The sequence below is a fragment of the Caloenas nicobarica genome, chromosome 7 (genome assembly GCF_036013445.1).
Source record: "Caloenas nicobarica isolate bCalNic1 chromosome 7, bCalNic1.hap1, whole genome shotgun sequence".
Lineage (NCBI taxonomy): Eukaryota > Metazoa > Chordata > Aves > Columbiformes > Columbidae > Caloenas > Caloenas nicobarica.
The window spans coordinates 20,404,027-20,429,411 of NC_088251.1; the positions used below are offsets into that span (position 1 = coordinate 20,404,027).

General features: G+C 37.7%; 1 protein-coding gene across 2 annotated transcripts in view; it reads left to right on the top strand.

The window, feature by feature from the left end:
- Nucleotides 1–237: 237 nt before the first annotated feature.
- HECTD2 (HECT domain E3 ubiquitin protein ligase 2) overlaps nt 238–25,385 on the top strand; it is a 40,494-nt gene continuing 15,346 nt past the window's right edge. The window contains exons 1-11 of one of the 2 annotated variants that reach the window (XM_065639297.1): nt 238–815; nt 6,094–6,223; nt 12,089–12,227; nt 14,632–14,734; nt 15,631–15,720; nt 16,308–16,372; nt 17,467–17,512; nt 18,617–18,726; nt 20,499–20,647; nt 22,138–22,261; nt 24,506–24,602. In XM_065639297.1, coding sequence (XP_065495369.1) covers nt 594–815; nt 6,094–6,223; nt 12,089–12,227; nt 14,632–14,734; nt 15,631–15,720; nt 16,308–16,372; nt 17,467–17,512; nt 18,617–18,726; nt 20,499–20,647; nt 22,138–22,261; nt 24,506–24,602 — 1,275 coding nt within the window. In that variant the 5' untranslated portion in view covers nt 238–593. Of the gene's footprint in view, nt 816–6,093; nt 6,224–12,088; nt 12,228–14,631; nt 14,735–15,630; nt 15,721–16,307; nt 16,373–17,466; nt 17,513–18,047; nt 18,194–18,616; nt 18,727–20,498; nt 20,648–22,137; nt 22,262–24,505; nt 24,603–25,385 lie in introns of those variants that run through there. The other variant, XM_065639298.1, reaches the window with a different exon arrangement.

Sequence of the window (25,385 nt, forward strand, 5' to 3'; positions counted from 1 at the left end):
CCGCTCCGCCGAGCGAATCTCGGCCGCGGCGGCCGCTCAGCGCTCGCCCCTGGGCAGCGCGGCTGCGCAAAGCGCGGCGCACAGCCCCCATTCCCGTACGCCCGGCACCGCCTGGCCGGCACCGCGCCTTTTCCTGCGCTACGGAGTTTCCGTAGCCGTGTCCTCCGCTGCCCCCGCGCGGCGCCCCCGGTCGCCAAGCGCGTTTCTATGAGCCGCCCATAAACAACATGGCGGCGGAGGCCCCCCCTGCTGCCCGCGGTCTGTAGGTGGCGCGGGGGCAACGGGGTCTGGCGGCGCCGGCCGCCTCCGCTCCGCCGCGTCCCGCTCTCCCCCTTCTCGCCGGGGCCGCGGCGGGGGCGGCTGGGCTGCGCTCCGCTCCGCCCCGCCGTGCGGGGGTGTCTGAGCGCCCGGGAGCAGCGCGGTGCTGCATTGCCGCGGCGGCCCGGAGCGGAGCGGCGGCGGTGGGGCTGCCCGCGGGCGCTCCGCGGGAGCGACGGGAGAGGAGAGAAGAGGAGGGCGCGGGGGCTCGGGTGCCGGCGGCGGCCGAGGGGCTGCCGTGGGGAGAGACGCACAGGGCGACCGGGAGCGGGGCCATGTCGCTGCAGAGCCCGCCGGCCGCCACGGCTGCCGCCGACCTGCCCCCCGGCCCCGGCGCGGGGCTCCCGCCGGGCGCGGAGCTGAACCAGGGCAGCGCGGCGCCCTCGTCAGCCCAGGAGGGCGGCGAGGATGAAGAAGAGGAGGAGGAAGAAGGCGAGAAAGAAAAGGAGCGAGAGAAACTGCCGCCCATCCCGTCGGCATCTAGCGCGGCTGCCGGGGTAGGTCTCCCGCGGCCCCCGGCGGGACCGGGCGACCGTCAGCGCCCGCCCGGCCCCGGGGAGCGGGACCCTCCTTGCGGTCCCCGCTGTCGTTTGCTCTGTTTGCTGCTTTATTCTTGGTGGGGGGGGAGCATCGTGTTAATTTCCTTTCATGTTCTTTTCCGTTGAGAGGCTTTCATTCAAGTTTCTTAAAAATAACATGTGCATCTGTAAGCAGTGACATAATGAAGCTATAAATTCTACATCTACTTATAGTTCTTTAACATTTTACAACGGTCTGCTCTTTTCTGTTAGTCATGACTGAGGGTTTGCAGCATTGTGAATCTTCGTCAAGGGTTGCCGGGGGTGGAGGGTTTAATCTCTTAATACACTTAATAGCAAGAGGGATAACTGGAAAATACTTCTGTATTTTTAACTTTTTCTTAAAACGTCGTTTGTGGTTTTTACATTGTGTTGAAGCAAAGATGACAAAACATTTTGATAATTGCTGAATGAGTTAACGTGGGTAAAAAAAAAAAAAAACTGCGAGAAGGATATTTGCTAGAATAATTTCATTTCAGAAAACTCGTTTGCGATTTTTAGTTTTACTGGAGTTATGATTTTCTTTCTGCTGACCACACAATATTACGAAATGTAAGATTTTCCTGGCACGACTTGAATATCTTGTGTAGCTCAACATTAAAGCTTGCTGTAACTTCAGTCCAACAAAAGAGCAAAAATTCTACCAATCCTATAGTAATACAGTTATGAGATTTTAATTCAACAGTTCTTATAAGTGTCTGACTTCCTAGAAATTATCGTTTTACATAACTTGAGTTTAAAAGATTGAGTCTCTAATGTTTATGACTGTCATGAAATAATTGTAATGTTAAATGAAGTAATCGTAGGCAAACTGCAAACTCCTTGGAACAATTCTGCCAATTTTGTGTTTTGCCTCCAATATTCCAATCCTCTGAAAGACTTTCAGCTTTGCAAATCTGTCTGAATGTGAAAGAATGTGTTTCTTCTTGTGATTCAAATACAGTTTTGGTGGGAGAAGTCTGTAATGGACAAGTTCCCAGGAGTTATTTTTACCTCTGAAAATCTCCACTTCAGACGTTGGATGCCAAATGCGAGTCTCCTAGAATAAAGATAAAAGTGCTGGTCTAAAATGTGCCAGGCTTAGCTCAGCTAATGAAAAATGTGTGCAGCTGGGCAGCCACATAGAATTCCTACTGCCTTAAAGAATCAGGATAACTTGTTCGTAGCTCAGCATCCTACATGCCCCTCGGAACTGTTGCCCATGGGAACAAGTTGTCTAAGTTGACCTGCTACAGAGGAGCTCAGATCTGGCTAGGTGTGATTGCTTGTTAAATGCATGTGGGATTTTGAATTTACAAAGAGCCGTATGTGGGTTTTAATAGTATGTTACAGACAGAGTTTTGTTTACAGATGTAATCAATTTAGATTCCTCTGTTTGTGACAGAATGCAGTGTTGATCCAAATATACCAAGCAGGGCATGCAGGTATGCTTTTTCAAGACCTTTATGAGTTGCTATAAATAAGGTATGGGACTCCAGGTCTGCTAAGCCCTAGTTTTGACCAACCTACACATCTAATTCCAGGGCTTTGTGAAGTATGTTGTGAGATTCATCATATATAGTGTGATTTTAATACAAGTTCTTGTATTACAAGTTCTGATTGAACATCCGAAAATAACAGTTACTTAACACTCAAACACTTAAAGAGAGAAGTATGTTCTCAACTTCCTCTTCATTAAACTGGAGAAGAGTTTGTAATATGACATAATGACAAAAGGGAGAAATAATTGTCTTTTTTAAAAAGACCTTTGCTTATTCATGGGGTTTTTTCCCATTAAAATTCCCTTCCTTTAAAAACACATCTGATACAAATACAGTGCTATTCCAGATAACCTTAATTCCATATTCTCTCTGCTTATTATTTCTAAATTTATAGGCATCATATGATGACTATGGTGATACAGATACTATACCTTGTTTCTACATGAAGTGACCCTCAGATATCCTTGTCTCATAACATCTCCCCGAATTTTGTGTAGTTGACATTTTCTTCAGTCCGCTAAATACCCACCATAGATTTGTGCAACCGGTGTGGCATGACTAGAGGTTCCTTGAAGGCAACATGCAGTGACACATACTTTAAACAGTTTTCATTTTCCACAATGGCTGTGGAAAAGGTCAGAATTTTAGTAAGTCAATAGATAACCGTGGTATCCTTTTTCTCCTAAGAGCATGTGCATGAAAGATGTCTCATCTGGAGTTTAAGCTGGCTGCAAGTTGGAATAAAGGAGTTATGTCACTATTGATGTTGTCATTCATATTGTGGATTTTCCAAGCCAAGGGCCATGTGGAATTGTGGAAGAATGATTACTTTGTTGTTGTTGTTACCTTTTTTGTTTCTTTTATTTCTAAGGAAAGCTGTGGTGATTAATTTAGTCCATGAATGAAACAACATCATCCTGCAAGGAGTGCAGGCTTTTTTTTTTATGGGCCACATGGTGATTGGAAATAATGCATAAAGGGTGGTGGTTTGGAGGTCAGTGTTCAGATTCTGAAAAGAAACTCATGAGAAGCTAAATAACTTCTAAGCAGGAACAAGTAGAGGCTTCTGTAAAGCAAAATCAGTCCTATGTTATACCTTTCAAGATATGAATGGAAGGGAAAATCCTACTTCTTGCATAGACTGTTGCATTGACAGCTGCCTTTAGGTAATCTGTTCTCCATGTCTTCTTCCACGGGGAGAAAAACCCTTCTACTCCTCACTGGCCTTTGCTTGCCACATGCATATGGGTCTTGAATGAGTTATGTTGGGGCTAAAGAGCAAGATTTTCATGAGTCTTGTAGATTGCTTTTTGCCTCTTCCTAGAAAGCACTCTGTATGTGCTCTTTGTAAACAGTTTGACTTATTTTCGCCATCTAATTTAACTTCAATAATGGAAAACATAGATTTATAAAGTATAATGCTAGTACCTCTCTAGTCTTATGGAGGGCTTAATGCTTTGGAAAGCTTCCACTAAGAATCCAGCAGAGTTGTGAGTTATTAAAATGCTCTTTAAAAAGAGGATTAAAGATTACTTTGATCCATTTACTCCCTCTAAGCACACTCATTCTTTACATCGGATTCAGTTTTCTGCTGGCAGCATGTGTGTAGGGTCTTGGGCTCTAGAGGTTCACTGACCTCCTACAAAATTTTGTAAGTATGACACTTGCGCTGTACACTTGTCCTAGATTACTCTCCCAGGAGATGTCAGAGATCCTCATTAATGAGCATGTGGTTTCCCAGTATCCCTCCGGGGCTTCCCAGTAAAGCCTTTGTCCATACTTTTGTCTAATATTGTTGGAACTGCACTTGGAGCAGGATAATGGAGTTAAATAGCGCGTGCAATTTTTGTTCTTTCTGGTCACTGCTGAGGGAGGCAGCATTAAGAACCTTTTAAAATAATTGTTCAACTATAATATCGCAGTGGTATGGCTGGAGTAAAATCTAGATAGCTGAGTCAGTCAAAAAGGCTGTTACAATAGTCTGTTTCGTAAAAGCTCCTCTTGTCAATTGTCTATGATATCTATTCCCTATTAATCATAATTAGACAAGTCCAGGCTCCAGGGGTTTTCGACCTAGAACATACATTTTGTGACACAGCAGATTAACCTCAGATCTAGATTTGTTTAAAAGTCACTTTTCAGTCAATAATGTCTTTGCATGTTTGTTCAGGGTTGGTTTTTTTTCCAGTCATGTGCCAGGTGATTTTTAAGAAGCATCTTAGTGATATTTCAAATGATATATTTATAGAATAAAATAAAAAGTTAATGTCAAAATTATAATGGTGACTAAATTTTGTGTCTGAATGTTTGTTGCATACAAGGAATTTGGAGCTAGAAATTGAAGCTTGGTATTTTCAAGCCAGAAGTCCTACTGATTGTTCAAATTAATAATTTGCTGAGTTATAAGCCACGGAAAAACGGCTGTTTGTGCCACAGTTATTTTAAATTCCTGACAGCGTACCAGCTTGTGTACACTGTGGCACGGCAGGTTTATGAGCTGTGTTATTACCCTCCTGATGGTATTTCAGGATGTTGTGGTGGAAGTGAAGTGCTTTCCTCAGAACTCTGGCTGCATGTCGTAGTCCAAATTTACTACTCTTAAGGGGAAAGGGAAATGTATGGTTTAAAAAAAAGATAGGTTATTACGTTAATTATTCTAGAACTCTTATTCTCATTTGGGGAATTACTGTTTTGATTTGCATTTTTTTCTGTTAATAATTGAAAGCTCAAATACCAGATATTAAACAAATGAATCTTTAGGTTAAGGTGAGGCTGAAAATTGTGTTATGTAGGGAGAGTGTGTATTTTTTTTTTTTTAGTTGATCTACCTTTGCCTAATATCAACTGATGATTTGGAGCTGAGATGGAAATGAAAATCTCTATCAAGTGACTTCTGTCATCTTGGGCAAGCCCCTTAACCCACCCATGCTTTGCCAGTTCTCCAGGGTAAATAATTATATATAATAGCACTTGTGGTGTCAAACAGACTGATTGGTGCAATCCTCTGGAAGTCTGTTGTGTGATTTCTCTTGTGTTCACTGTTAAAACGCATTAGTGCTCAACATTTCTTATCAAGGGCTTGTGCAGACTCCTTGGTGGCAGCACAAACTCAAGCAGGTTTATCCAAATGGTGTTAACAAATGTTTGTTGGCTAGTCTTTCTTCAGTGGCAGCTGATGCTGATGATTTTGAATCACTAGGGGGTTTTACACAGGTAGTCAGTATTTAAATTTTGTTAGTAAGTTACCTCTCATAGAATTTTTGGTCCCACATTTCAAGTCGTGGGAAGTTCCTCTAAACTACTTGAATTATATTAGGATTATTTGGAAAAAAAGGAAAATGTTACCCTTTATCTGTTTAAAGTGAGCTGGATGTAGTGAGGAATATGAAAGTAGTTAGAAATTACAATACTGGAAGTTAGAATATTGTTGAAAGCATTCTAATAGTATTGTGTTTTCTTCACAGTAATCCAAGGATACCTTCATATCCTGCAAATTAGTAGATGAGTTTTTGAATGTAGTGGAAAGGAATTTTATGGCATCTCTCCTGATTCAATTTGAAACAAATGTGTAGAATCATTATTTCTGACTTATTTAGGTATTACCCGTCTGATTTCAAAATAAAGACATTTAAGTATTCTGTGTAATACCTCATGAGTAAGATTACTCTTGCAGTAATATATTAGGCCTTTATAGCATGCTGTCATCTTAATTACAGGGGCTGGAGAGAGGAGCCAAAAATCAGTTTTCCACTTTCAGCAGTTTCATCACAACTATCAACCAAAAGAAAGAAGGCATCGGAAACAGAAATTCACCTACGCAACTTGTTATACCCAACATCAAAAATGGTAAGAGAATAAAAGCCCGGTGTTTCTTAATTACCAATTTAAGATGGTGCTCAGTGTTCTGCCAATATTTGTAGTGTGGTAGTGCCGCAAAATCTAGATCTCCTTAATTGTGCTGTGCTGTACATTGTGCAGGCAGTAATATATATGATAGTCTACCCTCTGCAGAGGTTGTGTCAGAGACGAGTTGAATAAGAAAAATAGACATGCAGGATGAAATAATCATCTGAAGTTTTAAAGAAAGTTACAGATTCAGTCATCCATCTGCAGATACTGTTTGTCTAACTGCAGTCAGATGGCAGTTTCTCTAGAAATTGTGTCAGAACTTTGTGGAGAAGATTTTTCTATTGCCATCTGAAGTATGGCAGGGATGAGGCAAGCGCAAGGCTTTTAAGGGAGACAGTTGCTGAGAGTTGCTCTTTTTCAGTGAACATGAAGGCTAGTGGTGACGCAAAATAAAATTCGCAGGCAAAGATTGGTAAGTTCTGAAGAGCCTTAAAGGAGAGAAGGAAGGTTGTTGTGGTATGATGAGGTACTGATAATTGCTGAAAAGATAGAAAGTGGAGCTGCGTATTCAGCATGGCAGGCTAGAATCGTGAAGCCTGATGACATGACATTGTGGCTAGACTTGAATTTTTTATTAGATTTTTGGGCTAGGTTATGGAATTTCAGTAATTTGGCACTTTAGGGAAAAGGTTGTACATTTGTCAGGTTTGCATTGATCTCGCGTCTGAGCAGGTCCCTCTCAGCATTATTGTTCTGTGGTTCTCTTAATCCGATAGCACTCAATGAGTTCGAAGCTAGAGAGAAAGAGACTGCGTTAATTGAGAGATCTCAGCAGTGCAAGTTTGAAAGAAAACTGTGGACAGGGATTGTCAATTTCAAAGTTGTGCAGAAAAAAGGTGGCTTATACTTTATAGGATTGGATCCTTACTAATATAATCTTCATATCCTTGCTAGCTATACTGCAAAAGTCAATGCTAGGCTTTTTTTTTTTCCTCTCTTTTTAGCAATTTTTGTTATGGTTTAAGGAGGTGCTTTCCACTTAAAAAAAAAAAAAAGGCAATCACTGAAACACAAAAGGCAATTATGTGTAAATGGTGGCTCAGGCAGGATTTGGTACTATGCTCAAGTCGCTTTGTGCTACACAAAGAAAATAAAGGTGGCTGAGGGTGGCCAGTGAAGAATTCTTCCACTGCTGCATAACTTACCGGAGTTTAGGTAGAAGTGGTGTTCTTCAGGGAAATGCTTGGAGTAAGGCAGAAAGAAGATTCTGCAAAGCAGGTCAGAGCTCTGGTGATTCTCAAAGTGCTGTAAGGTTGAGCTAACGAAGCTGGAAGAACAACCTTCAGGTGGCCATTGCTCTCACCTACTTATTTTTGAAGAAAAGCCTTTGTATGTGAAGTGTATGTAAACAATGGCAACATTTTTGGAAAGTCCTCGGAGAAATAAAATGTTTTACCTTTCCAAGGTAACATTATTTTCCTCAGAAGCTGAAAGTGACCTGTTGGCAATATTCACTGCTCGGCTGCTGGCCTTTTTAGCAGCAACATGCATGCAGCTGATTCATAGATTCCAAGCTACTGTTTTTCATTATTTAGGCCTTAAGTGTTTCCTGTCCAGCCTCTGTCCAAACAGTTGCTTAATACAATCTTATGATATGAAAGCCTGCTGCTTAATAAAATTTAGGACAAAGTAAAATTAAATCTAGTATTGGGGCAAGCAATGTGAAAAATACAGTACCCTTTTGCAGAACTGATTTCAGTAAACAGGAAATCCACCCCTCTCTTTTTTTTTCTTTCAACCTGAAGTGCCCCCAGTTCTCGTTGCACGTGATATTGTCCCAGTTGTGATTACTGCCTCTTAATTACTTAGTTGTTAATTTTCACCGCACTAATGCATGGCAATATTCATTATAGTCAAGGCCATATTATTGCAATTGAGCTCGATGTGTAAAATTGAGCAGATGTTCTGGTAACTTCAGGATCAGGGTAACCTGCCTATATAAAATCAGATTATTTTTTTCTAACAGTCAGAGGTGCACTTGAAATTTTTTGAGGAGGTATGTGTGTTCTACGGAAGAAATAATCATTGCAACAGACTTCTCGGTTAAAAATGCTTCTTTTGCTATTCTGGAATTTGAGAATGATGCTTGGTGGATTTTTTCAGTTTATCTATACAACTGATATCTTTCTGAATATGTATATATATATATGTGCATATACTGGTAATATTTTAGGCTTGCGTTCAAAGAATGTTAATTTTGTTGAAAAACAAAAGTATGGAGAAGGTAATGCTGGTAAATACAGCATGAGAACTAGAATGATGTTTGTTTGCTATTTAGCTGCCACAGGGATTGAATTTATATAACAAGTCTTCTAACACAACAATGATCTGTTATGAAATCTATGTATGAACTAGATTGTTCTAGTTCTTTTATAATGTTACAAATACGAGTAAGATTCGTTTGCTTTACCTTCTTTGAAAAATTTTATCTGCCAGTAGCTGTGTTGGTCACTGTGAAAATAACTGCTTTTCTAAATTCATTCACTCTAAATTTCCTTGTACTAGTCAATTCCGCTTTGTATCAATGAGATTTTCTTCCTCAAAGTTTTTGATCATTCCCTAAGCAGTCATGCATTGCTGAGTCTTTTTACTCGATGTAACCGGGCAAGCAGCCAGAAATGATTGCTTTTTCTTGTCTTGTAATACGGTGTTATTGCGGCTTATCAACTCAATACATAAAGCTTCAAGTTTCTCCTCAATGGAACTCAAGTGACAGATCTTAATTAATACGTTCGAATGTCAGACGAGCAAATAAATCTATTTACAAATAAACTTGAACTATGGCAAAACATACTGAAGTTGACAGTATTTATTAAAGCTATTATTAAAACTCAGTGTTAGTATATCTAATTTAAGCTGCATATATTTTGAAGAAAATCGCATCACTGACAGGGCGCAAGTTACCAGCTTAGCACCTGCAGTCACAATTTACTGAAATGAGAAACAGCTTCTGTCAGCAGCTGCCTCTTTTAAAGATGTGGAGAGAATATTTTCTTCATTTCAGTGTATTCAGCTGGTTATAATTCAATGTTTAATCCCTTTAAAATTGAGAAGACAGAATGGCTTGTCTTTCTCAGAGTACAAAAATAGTTTCTTTTAAGTCAGTCCATCCTGCTTTCAGAGAATGATGTGCAACAGCAGAGCACTTACAAGGCAGGATTGTTTGGCACCTTGGCTTGAATTAATTTAGTATCTATATGTCCACTTTGTTTTTTAAATTACTACTCTTCTCTTTAAATAGCTTTAAATACCAGCTTTGAGAGTGGGCAAGGTTCTATATCTATAATTGATGTCATACTCCTCAGGGGACTGAGGGCAGCTCTGATCTATTATCGTCTGATGAATGGTGGCTGAGTTAAGTCACAATGACAGTGTCTCTGCCATTAGCATGAGTGAAAAGAATCTTCCTTTGGGTTTTGGGGATTTTGTTAGTATCTATTTCCCTGCTGTGATAAATGGAGTAGGCAGCAGAGCAGTGATACTATTTTGTTATTTAAAAAAAAAAAAAAAAAAAGAGGGGGAAAAAAAAAACACACCAAAAAAACCCAACCCTGTTGGAATTGTAGCAAAAAGGCTTAGAGGGTTCTTAGCCAATTCATAAAGGATTTTAGTTTAATATGTTTGACTTTTGAGGACATATTTTATACAGTGTCTTTTATCCCAAACATGCATCATAATTAATATATTTTTTTTAAAACATGCAGTGTAAAACAGACTAAAAAAGCTTTTTAAGGATACTTGAGAGGATGCTGTCAGTAAAATGGATGTTTGTGTATACTGCATTGGAATGGGTTTTTTCATGCTTTTGGTGGGTTTACATTGTCCAGCTGCCAGACACCCACCAAGCTGTTCTATCGCTCCCCCTCCTCAACAGGACACAGGGAGAAAGTAAAATGAAAAAGCTCATGGACTGAAATAAAGACAGAGTCCACTTTCCAATTACCATCACAGACAAACCAGACTTGGGGAAATTAACTTTTTGCCAATAAAACGAAAAAACAAAAATCGAAACACCCTCCCCCACCCTTCCTTCCCAGGCTCAACTTCGCTCCTTCGTTCCCCACTCCTTTACCTCATTTCTCCCAAGCAGTGCAGGGGGTGAGGAATGGGGGTTGTGGTCAACTCATAAAACTTCATCTCTGCTACTGCTTCCTCCTCATGCTCCAGCATGGAGTCTCTCCCATGGGTACCGTCTTTCACAAACTTCTCCAATGTGGCTCTTTCCCATGAGTTGCGGTTCATCAAGAGCGGCTCCAATGTGGGCTTTTTCCATTCGGTACAGTCCTTTGGAACAGTTTGGAGCTATCTGTGTCTGACAGAGGGGCAGCCCCAACTCTCCTCTCACAGAGGCCACCCCCACGGCCCCCCTGCTGCCAAAACCTTACCACATAAACCCTATACAATGTTCTCAGATCAAATATGAAGTAATGAGTAGATCAGAATTACCTTGTTGAAGCACTGCTATTTGTACTTAAGAGTAGGCGGCCAAACTTATTGAGAAGAAATATTTAAAGATGTTACCGTTTCAGCAGTAACTCTCTGCAAGACAGAAAACTTACATCTCCCATTTAATTTATCGAAGAGATTCTTTTAGGAGGCTGTAATGATCCGCAGTCAGCTCTAGCTAAAACTTGAAAATCACAGTATAGGAAAACTGACTGAAGACTTGTCCTTGTACGTCAGAAAACAGTTGGACTTTGGTGTGGTTGTGCTTGAGATTTTTCTTAGATGTAGGGAACACCAGTGTTGTAGTTTGTATATTACAATATTTAGAATATATATTGTAAATACAATAATGGACAACACTACTCTTCATGACTAACAGCTACCAGTAATGGACTGCTCAGTTTTTCTTTCAAACAGCAGATATAACAGGATCACCCTGGGTAACTCTGTGATTCCATTACATCCTTTGACCTTTTTTGGTTTTTTTTAAATTAAGTTCTACCTTGCTTATCTTGAGTTCCTCGTAGGCTCAGGTGGATGTTACATTCAGAATAAGCACTTTCATTATGCATCAGACTTTAGAAGGCACTTGGGTTAATGTTCAGAAGGTTGAGCATCTACAGCTACAAATAAATTTAATGAAAATTCTGCAGTATTCATTTCTAAAAATGAAATTATATATGAGCTTGAGGTTTTCTTGTGTTATGTGAATGCTGCTGTATGTATACCAGTTCATTATTACTGATGTAATACCAGTGCATCTTAGGTAAGTATAATATTTTCTGTTTTCCCTAATGAGTTGCAATACAAATCACCAGCTTTTTTGTGTCTGTGTGTCAGTACTATGCCAGCAGTTCAATTGTGAAAATCTGTCTTGGTTTTTTTGTTTGTTTGTTTTGTAATAGACAAATAATTTGTTTGCAACTTCGTCCAGCAGTTCATTTACAAAATAGTAGAGACTCCCATCTTTCAGAAGGCCTTAGACAGGAGACAGACTAGACAATTTTCTCCCTTTTCTCCTTGGCAGAAGGAAGCACTTTGTTCACAAAGACCTGGTTATGAACTCAGGACACAGTTTTCTATTTACAGGCTTTGCTTTCCCTTCAATTAGTGGAAGTTTCCATCCTGTCTGGGATGAGCACATGGTAAGAAAAGTACTTGGATGAGTAGGAGTTTAAAGACATAGAAACAAACAGCTCGAGTTTGGTTTGGTGGTGGGTTTTTTTGGTTGTTTGTTTGTTTGGGTTTTTTTCCTAGTTCCTATATATCTGTATTTTACTAGCTGTTTATTGTTTACATGATTGCATTGTATTTATTGTTGGTTTTGTTTGGTTTTGCTTTTTTTTTTTAAATAAGTGAGAGACCTACCACCTATTTGCCTTGATGTACGACAAAAGCAGCGCATCTCTATAGATACACTACCCCAAGAACTGAAAGCACCAATTCCTCCTGAACCTTCCCTTCCTGTCCGAACCAAAACTGTGAAAGATTTTGAGTAAGTCACACCAGTATTTCTAGAAGTGTGCTTTCTTCCTTTGAGCTTTCTTCATTTTGTCCTAACTTATACATTTGATTTTGTTAATCTCAAATGAGGGAACAGTTCACTAAGCAGTAGTGACTAGCAGTAGTAGTTAGACTGATTGTGGTGGTTGGCTTGATAACTAGTACTGTGAAAATTATCAAAAAACTGCCTCTACCTTGAAGTGTTGTTCTGTTCAAGAAGACCTAAAGCTTGTACTTCAGAGATAAAAATTTGGTTCCTGACATTCAGTGCATGTTTAGTTTTGGAAAATAATATGCATTGATTATTGTAGGCTTGAAAATCCCTTTCAATCTTGGGTATTTCGTTTGTGCTGCCAATTATGGTGTGTCCTGTCCACTGAGATACTGGGTGTTCTCAGGCTTGTGTGTAACACTGCACATCTGATGCTTAAATGTATAACCTCATATTTGAGGACCTGGATTGATGATTACGGGGACTGCACTATTTCTAGCTTTGGCTAAAAATGCAGATGACCTTTCTTCGTGCAGTATGTTGAAGACTGTTAATTTTCAATATTAGTTTTATGGCCAAATCTTATTTCTTCTTTTTTCGTGTATTCTTGCCACTTATCTCACCACAATTTTAAGCAGTGTAAGTGAAAGCTATTCTGGCACCTCTCTGTGAGAGTCACAATGCTTTTAAGTTTGTCTAAGTAAAAATAGTTTTAAGATTAAGGAGTCTGTGCAGACAATATTTATACTGCTGCCTGGTAACTCTGATTTAGCTAGAATGAAAGTAGAATTGATGTGAAATAGCGTCTTGTGTTCCATTTCTACTTTTCTAGATAGGTACAGACCCTTAATCAAAACTGCATCTGCATGAGATTTCTTCCAGCACTGTTATGATACTTCGTACACAATGCTTGATCAGCTTAGCTAGGCTAGCAGAAGTCTCCAGGGAAACCACCTGAATTGTTTTTAACTGTATTTCCCTGATGGCAGGTCTACACCACAAAGTTTTGCTGGCTTTGCTTGGTTCACTGTGGGCATAAGGCAATAGAGAACGTTTTTTTTTTCTCTACTTAACGTAGCTATATTCCAAAAGTTATGATGTTGACACTGTCCTCTGAGGAAATAGCATAACTTTGTTGAAAAACTAACGGCATAAGGTGTGTCTACACTAGACGATTCTGCCTGCAATACGGGAACGTATATTGGCAGACTGTTTCTTTAGAGTGGATGTGTTCTTAAAAGGGTATTTACTAATTCATTGAACATGTGGCTTTTTTCTTTTTAGCCTTAGCACCCACAGAGCAACATTATGCTGCTGTAATACCCTTGAGTGTTTTACAGTAGGTTAATCTTGGTCAGGAAATGCGGACAAGTATTCCTAGGAAGAAGCCTGATTCTTTTATTTTTCAAACAGATGGAAAAAAAAAATCACAGTTGCTCCAAGAGATATATGAGCATATACTCCTCATTGTTCTTTTCCATGTTTGAAATTTTCTGCATTCAGTGAGGAAAATGATTGCTTTTCGATTAGTCGGTGTGTGTATTTGGTGAAAAGGAAACAAATGTAGAAGATAATTTGACAAGATGTGATCCTTTGTTGGTATTCAGGTGATCTGAAGAGCTGAAATTTTTTTCCATATTCAGATTTTTGTATATATTGACTGCCTAATTATGTCATTATCAGGAATTTTATTTTTTCAAGTAAAGCATTAAAAAGTCATTAACATGTTTGATATGTCCCTCTAAAAACTTTTAAAAAATATCTAGTACAAAGAAATTATCTGGAGGTGGGGGGAAGAAAACTGGGATTTGTATCACCAGCATTGTAGATAGCTAAAATAAAATTCTGCATCAAAGGTTGGCTGGGGTTTGTTTTGGTTTGGTGTTGATACTTACTTTAAGGTCCAATACTTAAAAGTTCTTTAAGAGTAAATCCATAGGTTTTGTTGTCCCCATAAGGAATGCTTACAGTCACATACAAAGATTAAGTTTTATTTTAAAAGTTTGAAGAAAACTAAAATTTTGTATGAATGATAATGAATTTGATTAGTTTAGGAGCCTGAATACTTAAATAAATTAGTCTCAGAAATTTTATCTTGTCAGTGTATCTTCAGCGTAATTCTGTTTTGCTAATTATTTGTCTTAGCATACTGAACTGTGACACCATGAATTAAAATTTTGAAAAGAGATATCGCTCAGGCAGATCAAACACAAACTGTGCCTTTGTTCTCTTGTAATACCATGATCTTTAAATGACAAGGAGGATGTTAGGTACTGATATTATACTTGTCTGTCTTCTAAGCATTCTTAGTGAGGAAAGCTTAGAGTTACAGTGCAGACTACAGTTTAAGTGGTTGGGAAGATTGGACCTCTATATTACCAATATTTTAATATATTCTTTCTAGGGATGATGTGGAAAAGGCTAAGTCATCAGGAGATTGGAAGGCTGTACATGATTTTTATTCTACAACATTTGATTCTTTCATGGAGATAAATGCTTCATTTAAGGTAGAAAATAATTCATAATACTATTTAGCTCTTACAGTGCTTTGTGTCTTCAAAGTGTTTACGAAAACATTAGTTAAAGGCTTGCAGCTAGTCACTCAAGGCCACTAAGATCATTTTGTCATGTTCCCACCTGCCTCTGGTAGGCAATCTGCTGTTGCATTGATTTATTCACTCCAGCTTAGGCAACTATATTTCAAGTGTACGTATTTGGTTTGTGAGACTATGACTGCGTATGAATTTCTGCATAAACTACAGTTAAAAAACATGCAAGCTAATGCAGCAAATATGGAGACCCGGGCAAATCTGGAAACAGAAATTCCCTGTCCCAAAAAAAACCCCATGTGATATGGGCTCAAGTAGTATAGCTGTTCTGATCTTGTGATGGCATGTTTCTGTGGGAAAGATTATATTTGTGTATGAAAACTATCTGAATTAATGCTAAACTAGTATTTCCTGCCTATTAGAGGGCAAAATGTGCTCATGATATTTAATATGGACAGTAGGGCCTGAACATAGAGAAAATAACCTGTGACTTTTAGTTACTTAACAAATGTCGAATGCCTATGATTTTGTTGTGCTTGTCCAATGATGGATCGACAACAAAGATGAAAATTCAATGTAATTAATTATTTGCAATCCTCTGACATTTTAAAAATAGAATAACAAGGTGATGGTGTTACATGAATATTGCCAATGTGTAGGATTATTATTGTTTAACTTCATCTTTCCCATATTAATAAAAACAACTTAGATTCTTGTGTTCTGATAAGAAAAATAAGTAGTTATATCTGTATGTCTTTTGTTCAAACTTGCTGTTAAACTTTTATTTTCAAAGACAGCTAAAAGATTCAAAACATTCCAAAACCAAAATGTTTCATGTATTATTTAACTTGCAGAAAGATACCAGTTCTCCATTTAATACCATTGAGGACTCTGGAATCAATGAGAAATTTGTGAACATTGTCTATGATGCCTTATTAAATACTGTAAGTAGAAGCATTCATGTTTTAAAACATTGTAACAATTATTTCAGCCAAGAAGCAATTTATACCAAAAGTTTTTCTCAGATTGGCGTGATTTCTGAAGAATCTCTCAAAACATACTTAAAATGGTCCCATGAGATTTGCCATAGAGTCATGAAAACTGCCCTAGTAAAAGAAGAGGAAATTTTTGCTACTAGTACTGCACAGTTTATGCTGTGGCAGATCTCAAAGGCCGCTTGCAAGATACGACATGAATGGGATCGTAAACTGCATGGTGGGAAATAAGGATAATTTGACGATGGAGACAGCAAAAAGTAGGTACTGTGCCTAGTTAACAAAGGACGGGAGTAATTTAGAAATTATATTTACAGCTTTTAAGTTGTTTAAAGCATTAAAAGCCACCATTGCCACAACTCCAGGACTTAGCTAATAGTCTATGAGGAAAGATACTTAGGAGCTCAGCATCATAACACAAAGATTTTTTAGCTGCCTTGAATCACAAGTAAAACAAACTTGCTTGTTTGTACAATATCTTGTCTAGAATATGTATAATTACATCAGATATGATTTTTCCTCTCCTTTTTCCATAGCCTCAAGATGTTCAGAAGTCAGTCCTAAAAGGGATAATTAATGGTCTGCTACAAGAATGGAAAGGGTAATTATAATAAATGTTTGCATTAGTGCTGTGCCAGCACTTATAACTGATATACTTTTTGTCTGTATTGTTTTAGCCAAAGAAATAGAATGGTCTGATACAACTTATCTGATTCATAAGAACTTGTTTCCTTTTGGCAGGCAAATCTGCTGAAATATATCTATTGAACTCTGTAAGCTGACACTGAACCTCTGAGAGGCAGACCCACACCCATCCATACATTCCTCCACAAAATCTCAGCTGCTTATTGCCAGGGTAGTCTTTTGGGCATCTGAACTGCAAGATGAATTAAGGAATTTATTTAGAGTAAAACACATTCTCCCTGGCCACTCCCCAACAGCAACCAGGATGTTTTAACCTAGGTAATTTCTTGATCCTAAGTTTACTTCACTATACCATTCATGTGTGGCAACAGCACAGAAAGGGCTGTGCAGGATGCAGAAAGGGATAGCCCAAAGACAGGAGGTTTGGACAAGACAACTTTTTAGCAAGAAGTAATAGAAGTGAGAATGCATAGTTTGATTCACCAAAAGGTACAGCAAAAGGCAGCACCTTGTTGTGACTCACCTGTGACCCAGCCCTTGGCTATTCCTTTCTCCACCTTATACTACCTTTTCTGTGCTGTTGCTGCATGTGTGTTTGTGGTTATGTGGAAGCCTCAAGGCAGATAAACAGCAAGAAGTACAGAGACTGCAGTGGTAGAAGAGTATGGAGAATTCTGGCAGGAAATATCTAAGATGGGGCAAACAAACTCTTCTGTGGTGTCACCTGAGACAGACAACAGCAAAGACTTCCCTCTTTGGAACACCTCTTACCATTCAATTGACCTTTTTTAGTTTTTGGGTTTTTTCAACCCCCCGCTTCTCTCTTGTTTTATGCCACAAAAGATGCTAAAATAGCCTACTGCCTTTAGAGAGTAGTCAGAAACCCTGAGTGTCCTTTTCAGTTTCTGAGAACAGTGAAGGTCCTTAAATATGGTATTCAACACGTGTTGGCAAAGCAAAGTTAAATCATAAGGTGCGTGATTTCAGGACTCTTAATGTGCGTACATGACGTATATGTATGGTTCTGCTTATTGTTTCATTCATTCATAGGCCACGAACAAAAGATGATCTTAGAGCATACTGTATACTTTTACAGGTAAGAAAAATACAGTATTTTTATTTACGTATATATCTACTTAACTTATAATCTATAAACCAGTATACTATGCAAACGATACTTTGTATAGGTGAGATACTTCATATTTAACTTGCTGTTATAAGAATGTTCCATATTAAAATATGGAAGAAATGCAGGGTATGCATGATGGGAATGGGAGCTTAATGGAAAATAGTTGATGGGGAAAAGTTGGATAGATTGGAACTATGAACTAACAGACATGTAATTGTTTCCTATAATTTTGTGGGTTGAAAGAACAAATGCTTTAGCAGATTATTTGTTCTTATTTCTTCCTTATTCCCAGATTTGCTTTTTTGGTATGCCGTAACTCTGATCTTTCCAGAAAGTTGAAGTATGCACTTTTTGATATTGCTGTAACTTTCTCTGGTGTTGCATTTTATCCAGCTGACTCTGTCCAGTCTGGCGACATTGATTTCTGTCTGTGTTAGACTATTACCTTTGATACTATAGTTGATTTGCGTTTGTAGCAAATTTCCCCTTTAAATTTTGCCAGTGTAGGTAACACCTCTGCACAGAAGGAGAGATTTCTACTGTTGTATGAGAAGATCAGATGGTAATTTAATTTTTTGAGACAATAGTTTTCGTCTCTGGGATGGTATGCTAGCTGTGAATTATAAGCAGTATATCCCGCTGAAAAGGGGGAATGCGTGAACTCATATGCAAGAGGGAAAATAAGTTTGGATTGATGTGTGGGAAGACAGGAACTATGAGAATCCGTATTACTGAGATAGAAAGCGCATTGCTCAGATGAGTCTAATTTATATGCTACATAGTAAATGATAATCCAGAAAAATACATTGAGTACTGCCTTCAGTACCTGTGGGCTTTCTTTTGAAACAAAAAAAAAGAAAATCATATTTCTACAATATAGAAGTTATGTATTTTTTATTTGAATAGAAGATGCACATAATTTTTTCCTAGTTTTACCACTGTCACAGCAATTTTGTGAATTCCTTTCCTGCATAATTGTATTGGCAACAACAAACATAAGAAAAAAATCCTAATGACTTTTTTCGCTTTATGCAGTTTATTAACCTAACACATTTTTCTAATCTTTTTCAGAATCCTCAATTTAGTAACACTTCTACTTATGTCATCTATGCTCACTTGCTAAGACAGATAGCAGCCTTAACAGAAGCGGACCATCATTTCCTTGTGCACTGGTCTAAAAAGTAAAATAAATCAATAAATAAAATTAAAAATTCCATTTCTGGGTTTACAATTGTTACTATATTTCTTTTGATGCTTACTGTTTTGTAAGTTATATGAAAGTTAATTTAGTTGACTGAAGAGATTTTTTTTGTTGTTGTTGTTTTCTAAGTACATTTGGACATAGTCCACTAAGTGATACTGATTTATAGATTCAAACTATATAATGTATTAAAATTGGATAAGCAAAAAAGCCTTGATTGCAAAAGAACTTATGTAAATTATTTTTCCATAAGACATGCTGAATAACTTATGTATGTGATTTTTTTAGATACATGTTTAAACAGTATTACTAATACAAACATCTTTACAATCTTTGTTTAAATAAAGCTTTATCTTGCATAATTTGCAAAAGACACTGTAACCTTACTGTATTGTATGAAAACCTCAAATGAAATGGAGTCCCTCCTTCGTAGTGTAAAGAAGGTGATGAGAGGTGGTAGTTAGGGCATTAGATTTGCCATTGATTGAGGTAACTCTTATAGGACCTCACTAATAAAGTCATACGGGGATAACTGCCCAAAGAATGGCTTTCAAGTTGGTATGCAGGTTGTTTTCTTTATAATGGCTGTGCAATAAGTTCAGTCTGGGTTAAAAAAAAGTTTGAATGGCCATATTCAAAATTCCCTTATCTCCTAGGGAATCTGTTAATAAAGGATTTTCTTCTCTGCAAGAATGCAAATTATGTTTCTGTCTTCCCACTCTGTAATATGTCTAGATTTGCTTAAAATTGTAGTGATACATTATTTCATTTGAATTGGTGTTTACAAAAAAGGTTTGCTCTCTTGGTTAATGACGCAATAGGCATATTGATGGTTTTGTTCTTAAAACATGTATTAAAAATCTGAACTGTTAAAATAAAGTTGCTTGGTTTGTTCAGCCTGGAGGAGTCTAAGGGGAGACCTCATGGCGGTCCATAGTTGCCTCACAAGGGGAGGAGAAGGGGCAGGTGCTGATCTCTCTGGTGACCAGTGACAGAACCCGAGGGAATGGCAGGAAGATGTGCCAGGGGAGGTTTAGGTTGGACATTAGGAAAAGGTTCTTCACCCAGAGGGTGGTGGAGCACTGGAACAGGCTCCCCAGGGAGGCGTCACAGCCCCAAGCCTGACAGTGTTCAGTAAGAGACTGGACAACGCCCTCAGACACATGGTGTGAACTGTGGGGTTGTCATATGCAGGGGCAGGAGTTGGACTCTGATCCTTGTGGGTCCCTTCCAACTCAGGATGTTCTATGATTCTATGAATAGGAGAACTCTTATTTAGAAAAGGATGCTTTAATATGTCTACATATATGTGTGTTGTTTTGATATTATGGAAGTGGTGCAGCATATTATTCAAAATGTGCACTTGTCACTAGCGTATGAAGTACTTTCCACTTTTATTCAATAGGACTGAGCATCTCAAAATAAAAAATTGAGACTTCCTCTGTATTCAGATTGAGTGATATAGCTAAGGATTTTTGTTTTCTTTTTGTTTACTGAAAGTCAAGAACAAGTAATGATTCTATTGCTTCTTATTTAAATCACAGACATTAAAAAGCATAGTTAGTCATGCACCAAAGAGCATTTCTATGTGCCAATGTTTAAAAGCATACTTCTCAACTTTATATTTGGAATTTTGTTTTATGTATAGGATAAAAGCATGGGTTTTTTTATAAAATAGCATTGAACTTTGATACTATAAACTCTAGTGTGGACAGCAATCACATGAGAGTAAATGGAGTATGTTTGGTTTAGGATTTCACAGAAGAGGTTCAAGCAGCTGGTGGACAGGTTACTGCAATTTATTTCTTTACGCCTGTTTCCTGCAAAACCTGAAGAGTTTCCACCTATGGTGAAATGTACCTGGTGGATTCCATCAGCAACCAAAGTCCTGGCTTTATTTAGTAGGTATTTTTCTTGAACTGTGTAATGTGCATGTGTGTGTGTATATATACATATGAGGGGAGAGACTGACAATGGTGCCACAGTACGAACCACAACAAAATGCCAAGAAGTAGGAAGCAACAAAACCCATCTTCTATTGGCAAGTCTTTGTACTTGCTTTCCAGTAGAGGATAATTGCTATACATCTTTTTCCTGTAACAACAATTGAAAATCATTCTAACAAAAATCCACCGAAGTAATCAATGGTTAAGGTTTCCCTTAGATTCATTAATAGAATAGAAAAGAAACTGTTCGAAATGTCTAATTCCCAGAATTTCTTCTGTAATTGGCTTACCCCCACAGAAGTATTTAGCATCTAAGAGATGTTAGGCAATACATATGCTTCCTAAGTCCAAAATTACAGCTTAAGAAAAGTAAATCTTGTCCAGTTCAACATAGAGCACAGCAAATTTGACCATTGCAAATGCAAACCTTTTCCTCCAGTCATCCCCAATAGCTTAGTGATTAGAGTACTTACTATGGAAACTGGAGGCTTAAGGTCAGTCCTCTTTTCTTATGGGGTATAAAACCCCTCTCCATTCTAGGAGAAAATGAAACAACAAAATGAACATTAAGATTGGAATGAGAATTATTTTTTTTAAAATTTCACTGTCAATTTAGAAGCATTCTGCACAGTCCTTCTCATCCAGAGCGACAGTTTAGACACATAAGCTCAATTGTATCTAAAACCAAGGTGTGGTTGTCTAGTCATCTATGGAAGAGCTGCTAATTCCTCAATTCTGGGAAAAATCTTTAATAATTCAATATATGCTACTTTCCATCTGACTGTTCAAAATTAAATTATTTTTAAGTGCAAATAAAGACAACTTATTAGCAGTTTGACATTATATGAATGTTACAAAATGAGGTAGGCAGCTTAAATGTGAATTGGTTTTCTTCATTTGGTTAAGTACTTAATTTTTGTACTGGTGAGTCTAGATGGTATAGTAGATACCTGAGGAGACAGTCGTATCTGAGCATACTATGTTTTGTGCCCCCACTTTTCATTCCTTTTGCAAACAGGCATCAGGCTCAGATAATTGTTAACTGGAAAGCATGTGGATGTTATATCCATAGCTATGTTTGAAATTAAATGAAGGTGTTAAAGAAATCCACCTATCAAACTGCTTTTTCTTTGATTGCAGCAGAACACAGCATTCTTTATCCCTGAAACTTTAACTTGATGTATGTCATTAAGTGGGCTACAGTCAAATGGGGGTTATCTTATAAATGGGCTGAACTAGGGATTTATTTATACTGTTTTCTACAGCAATTAATATGATGTCATATGTGTTAAGTTATAGTTGTAATTCTGTAGCTAAGACAGAGCAAAGTTATTAGTAGCTGGTTTGGTGTAAAGTTTCTGAGGTCACTGGTGCTCAGGATGCCTAGGAAACAGATGTGCCAAATCCAAGCAGTATTTTAAAAGGCTTTTATGTTTTCTTTGTAGATGCTGCAAATAGTCTGATCAGTCCTCCTATTATTTCATATACGGATTTCTATAATTCTACACTTGATCATATTGATCTTATGGAAGAATACCATAACTGGCAATGTTATGGAAATTCTCACAGGTAAGATCAATAACTGGTTGTTCAGTAGTATTTCAAAGCACCATATCTACAGTATGTATATCTATCATATATATTCTGTGTATATATGGTATACATACCCTTTATGTATATATATAGCCACACTAAATACTGTATTTTATTGCAAAAACATAGCTACTACTTGCTATACTTGCTACAGCATGGATGTGAGAGTGATTGTAATAAATCTCATTCTGCCTTTGCAAACTGGAGAAAATATGTGAAATATAGATGATAATATAGTGTGATAATAATATGATTTTAATATTTATTGGCATAGACTTTTAATTGTGTCTTACTACAAACATATTTTAACCTCCAATACGTTCATAGAAAGTGATGTTGTGTGCATACTTACCACTTAAAGATGAAAATGTCTACTTACCTCTATATATTTGGCTCCAATCATATTTGTTCCAGCGAAATTAATTGTACTGTTCCTGTTACAAGAAAATAAACACACAAGTTAAATCTTTACAGACTCAGAGCTTGTAAAGATATTTCTCTTCTTGTGAGAGGCAGCCAGCAGTATGGTTTAGGAACATCTAGAGAAACAGGCATTTCATGTTTGTGCTAGTTTAAAATCTTATTAACATTTTCTTAATAAAAAGGTTATTTTATATAGCTGTGGTTTTTTAGCATATCAGTATGTACCGCTCAGTTTCTACAGCTTGAATTACAAGATCAGTTAAAATTTCCCCGTATTTCAAGACTTTTCAGTAAGCTCATTTAAGACATCAGCCACCCAAATGTAACTTTTTGTGTGCATGCGCAATTTTCCTTGCCTTTAGCAGCAGCTGAGGAAGACCTGGAGAGCATAATTTACTCCACCAAAGCAGGTATTTTAGGCTAGGCTTCTGTCCGATGCCTGGTATTCTGCATGGAAAGGAAGGAAAGAAGGAAAAAACAAAACAAAACAGAACATCAAAACCCGTGATACATGATGGCAAGAAATGTACAGTAGGCTTTGCGAAGCGTCAGTCAAAGCATTGGAATCTGAATACTGCTGAGCTTCAAAATGGTTGTTTTGTTTTATTTTCGTTGACACCATCTGGCTGTTTTGGCAGCCACATCCAAACTTATAAAAGGGCTGTGAGATTTCCACCTGTTCCAGTTCTTTTCAGTTTGCTGGGACACTGGGAATTTAATATGTATCAAAACAAAGTTTGCTTGTCACATAATTTCTGGAGTAGCTGAAGTTCTTTTACTTTGTTACAATTTTTTCCAATTTTACATCTCTTAACTCTGTGTTGTTAAAAAAAATACAGTCAAGATTATATGCTTAGAACTAAGAAGACCAAGTAGGAGGGAGTATTGGCTTACCTTACATATGAAATATTTTTAAATACATAATTCTTCAAACTAAGTCAACACTCCTTGGTAAAACAGTTTGGATTAGGATTTCTAGGAGACCAAGAATATTTTTCTTCATTTTCCTTTCTTTCCTAAAGGCATTGGAGTCCAGAGCTTCTCACAGGCAGGATTCCGGGTGCACATGCAGTCTGCATTGAAGATGCACACACAAAGTCTGAAGCTCTGAGTATTTCAATATGAACTTTTGCTAGGCAATACATGAGCTAAATCAACACAAAACTTACCAAAGTAACCAGTAACAAAAGAAATTTTTTATCTTGATGATTTCTGAAGATTTTTAAAATTATTTGTATTATTTGATTGCAGTGAAATGTGGCTGTCATCGGATATTTTAGAAGACCTAAATACCTGTAACCCTGTGTTAAATCTGAAAGACCTGTGGAAAATCAGTTCATTTGAAATATTTATACCAGAAATATTTGTACTGTGTACCTAAGAATGCTGCACAGAGATATGTTTCTCTTGTATGTAAGAAGATACTATAGTTTTCTTTAATTCAGTGTAGCAATTAAAATTTAGCATTTAAAGCAGATGACTGTTTTATTAGGTCTATTGATAATGATAAACAATAAAAAGGGCTTTATTGAAGGTAAGTATTACTACTAATTACAGTTTATAGTAGTATTTGCAAATAACAGTTTATTCTAATGAATTGAGTGTCTATGTATACAACACAAATACCAAACAAACAAGAAAAACAAGAAAACACAGCAGCTATTTGTAAATTATCATCAGTGGAGGGAATGTAGTTACTGACCAATAACACAAAGATTCACTCCTATATTCTTGAAAAGGAAATTATATGCTAGATGCTACAAGGAAATATTTTACCTTCTTTTCTCTTGTTGTTAGGTTTTCTTTCTGTCAATACCCATTTATTATTTCTATAGCGGCAAAAAAAGTTATTATTCAAAGAGACTCAGAACAACAGATGATAAGTATTGCACGGGTAAGTCATTTAGTGGTAAATGTTTGTGTCTTATCCATTGGTATAAGTTTTTGTTAGATTGATATTACATACAGCCTGTCATTACAACTTCTAGTTTTTTAGACTACCCTGAAAAAGAACTTGAATCGTATTACTAGTCTACAAATGTCCATGCTGGATTTTCTCAATACTATTTTATTTTATTTTGCTTAGTTTAAGGATGCTCGTGGAGAAAGGGTTACAGTAATTTTTTTTCTGTTTTTGAGAAACCAGCATAATGTGCTAGCATGTTAAATTAGCAAGATAATTAAGGAAGAAAAATTCTGTGAGAATTTTGGACTGTTTCCTATTTTATTCTGTGAAGATGTGTTATCATGGAAGACCAAGTTGCAGCTGTATGTTCACAAGTCACAGAAGAGGCAGTGCTTCTGGGCGGCCTCTTCTGCTTTGAAAAAGGTGTTGTCTGCCTCCTGCAGTGGTAATTTCCTTCAGGTGTTAGGGGATACTGGTTTCCTTGGTGCTCAATGTGGCAGCACCACCACCTACGCATTCCTGTCTTGCTGGATGTGTCTTTTGAATAGTGAAGTAAAGCACAAGCCAGCCTCTTGTGGGTATGTCTTTACTATATGAGGAGTTTAAAAGGTTGCTGCACAATTGCCACCTTGTTGTTAAACTTCTTGATAAGATGGCTTGAATATGGTGTAAATGCTATCTGCAGTAGAAAAGAAATTGCTCTCCATCTCTTAGAAGATATTGAAGAAGCTGTCATATTAGGGTAATGTCTTTAATGTGAAATAATAAGGA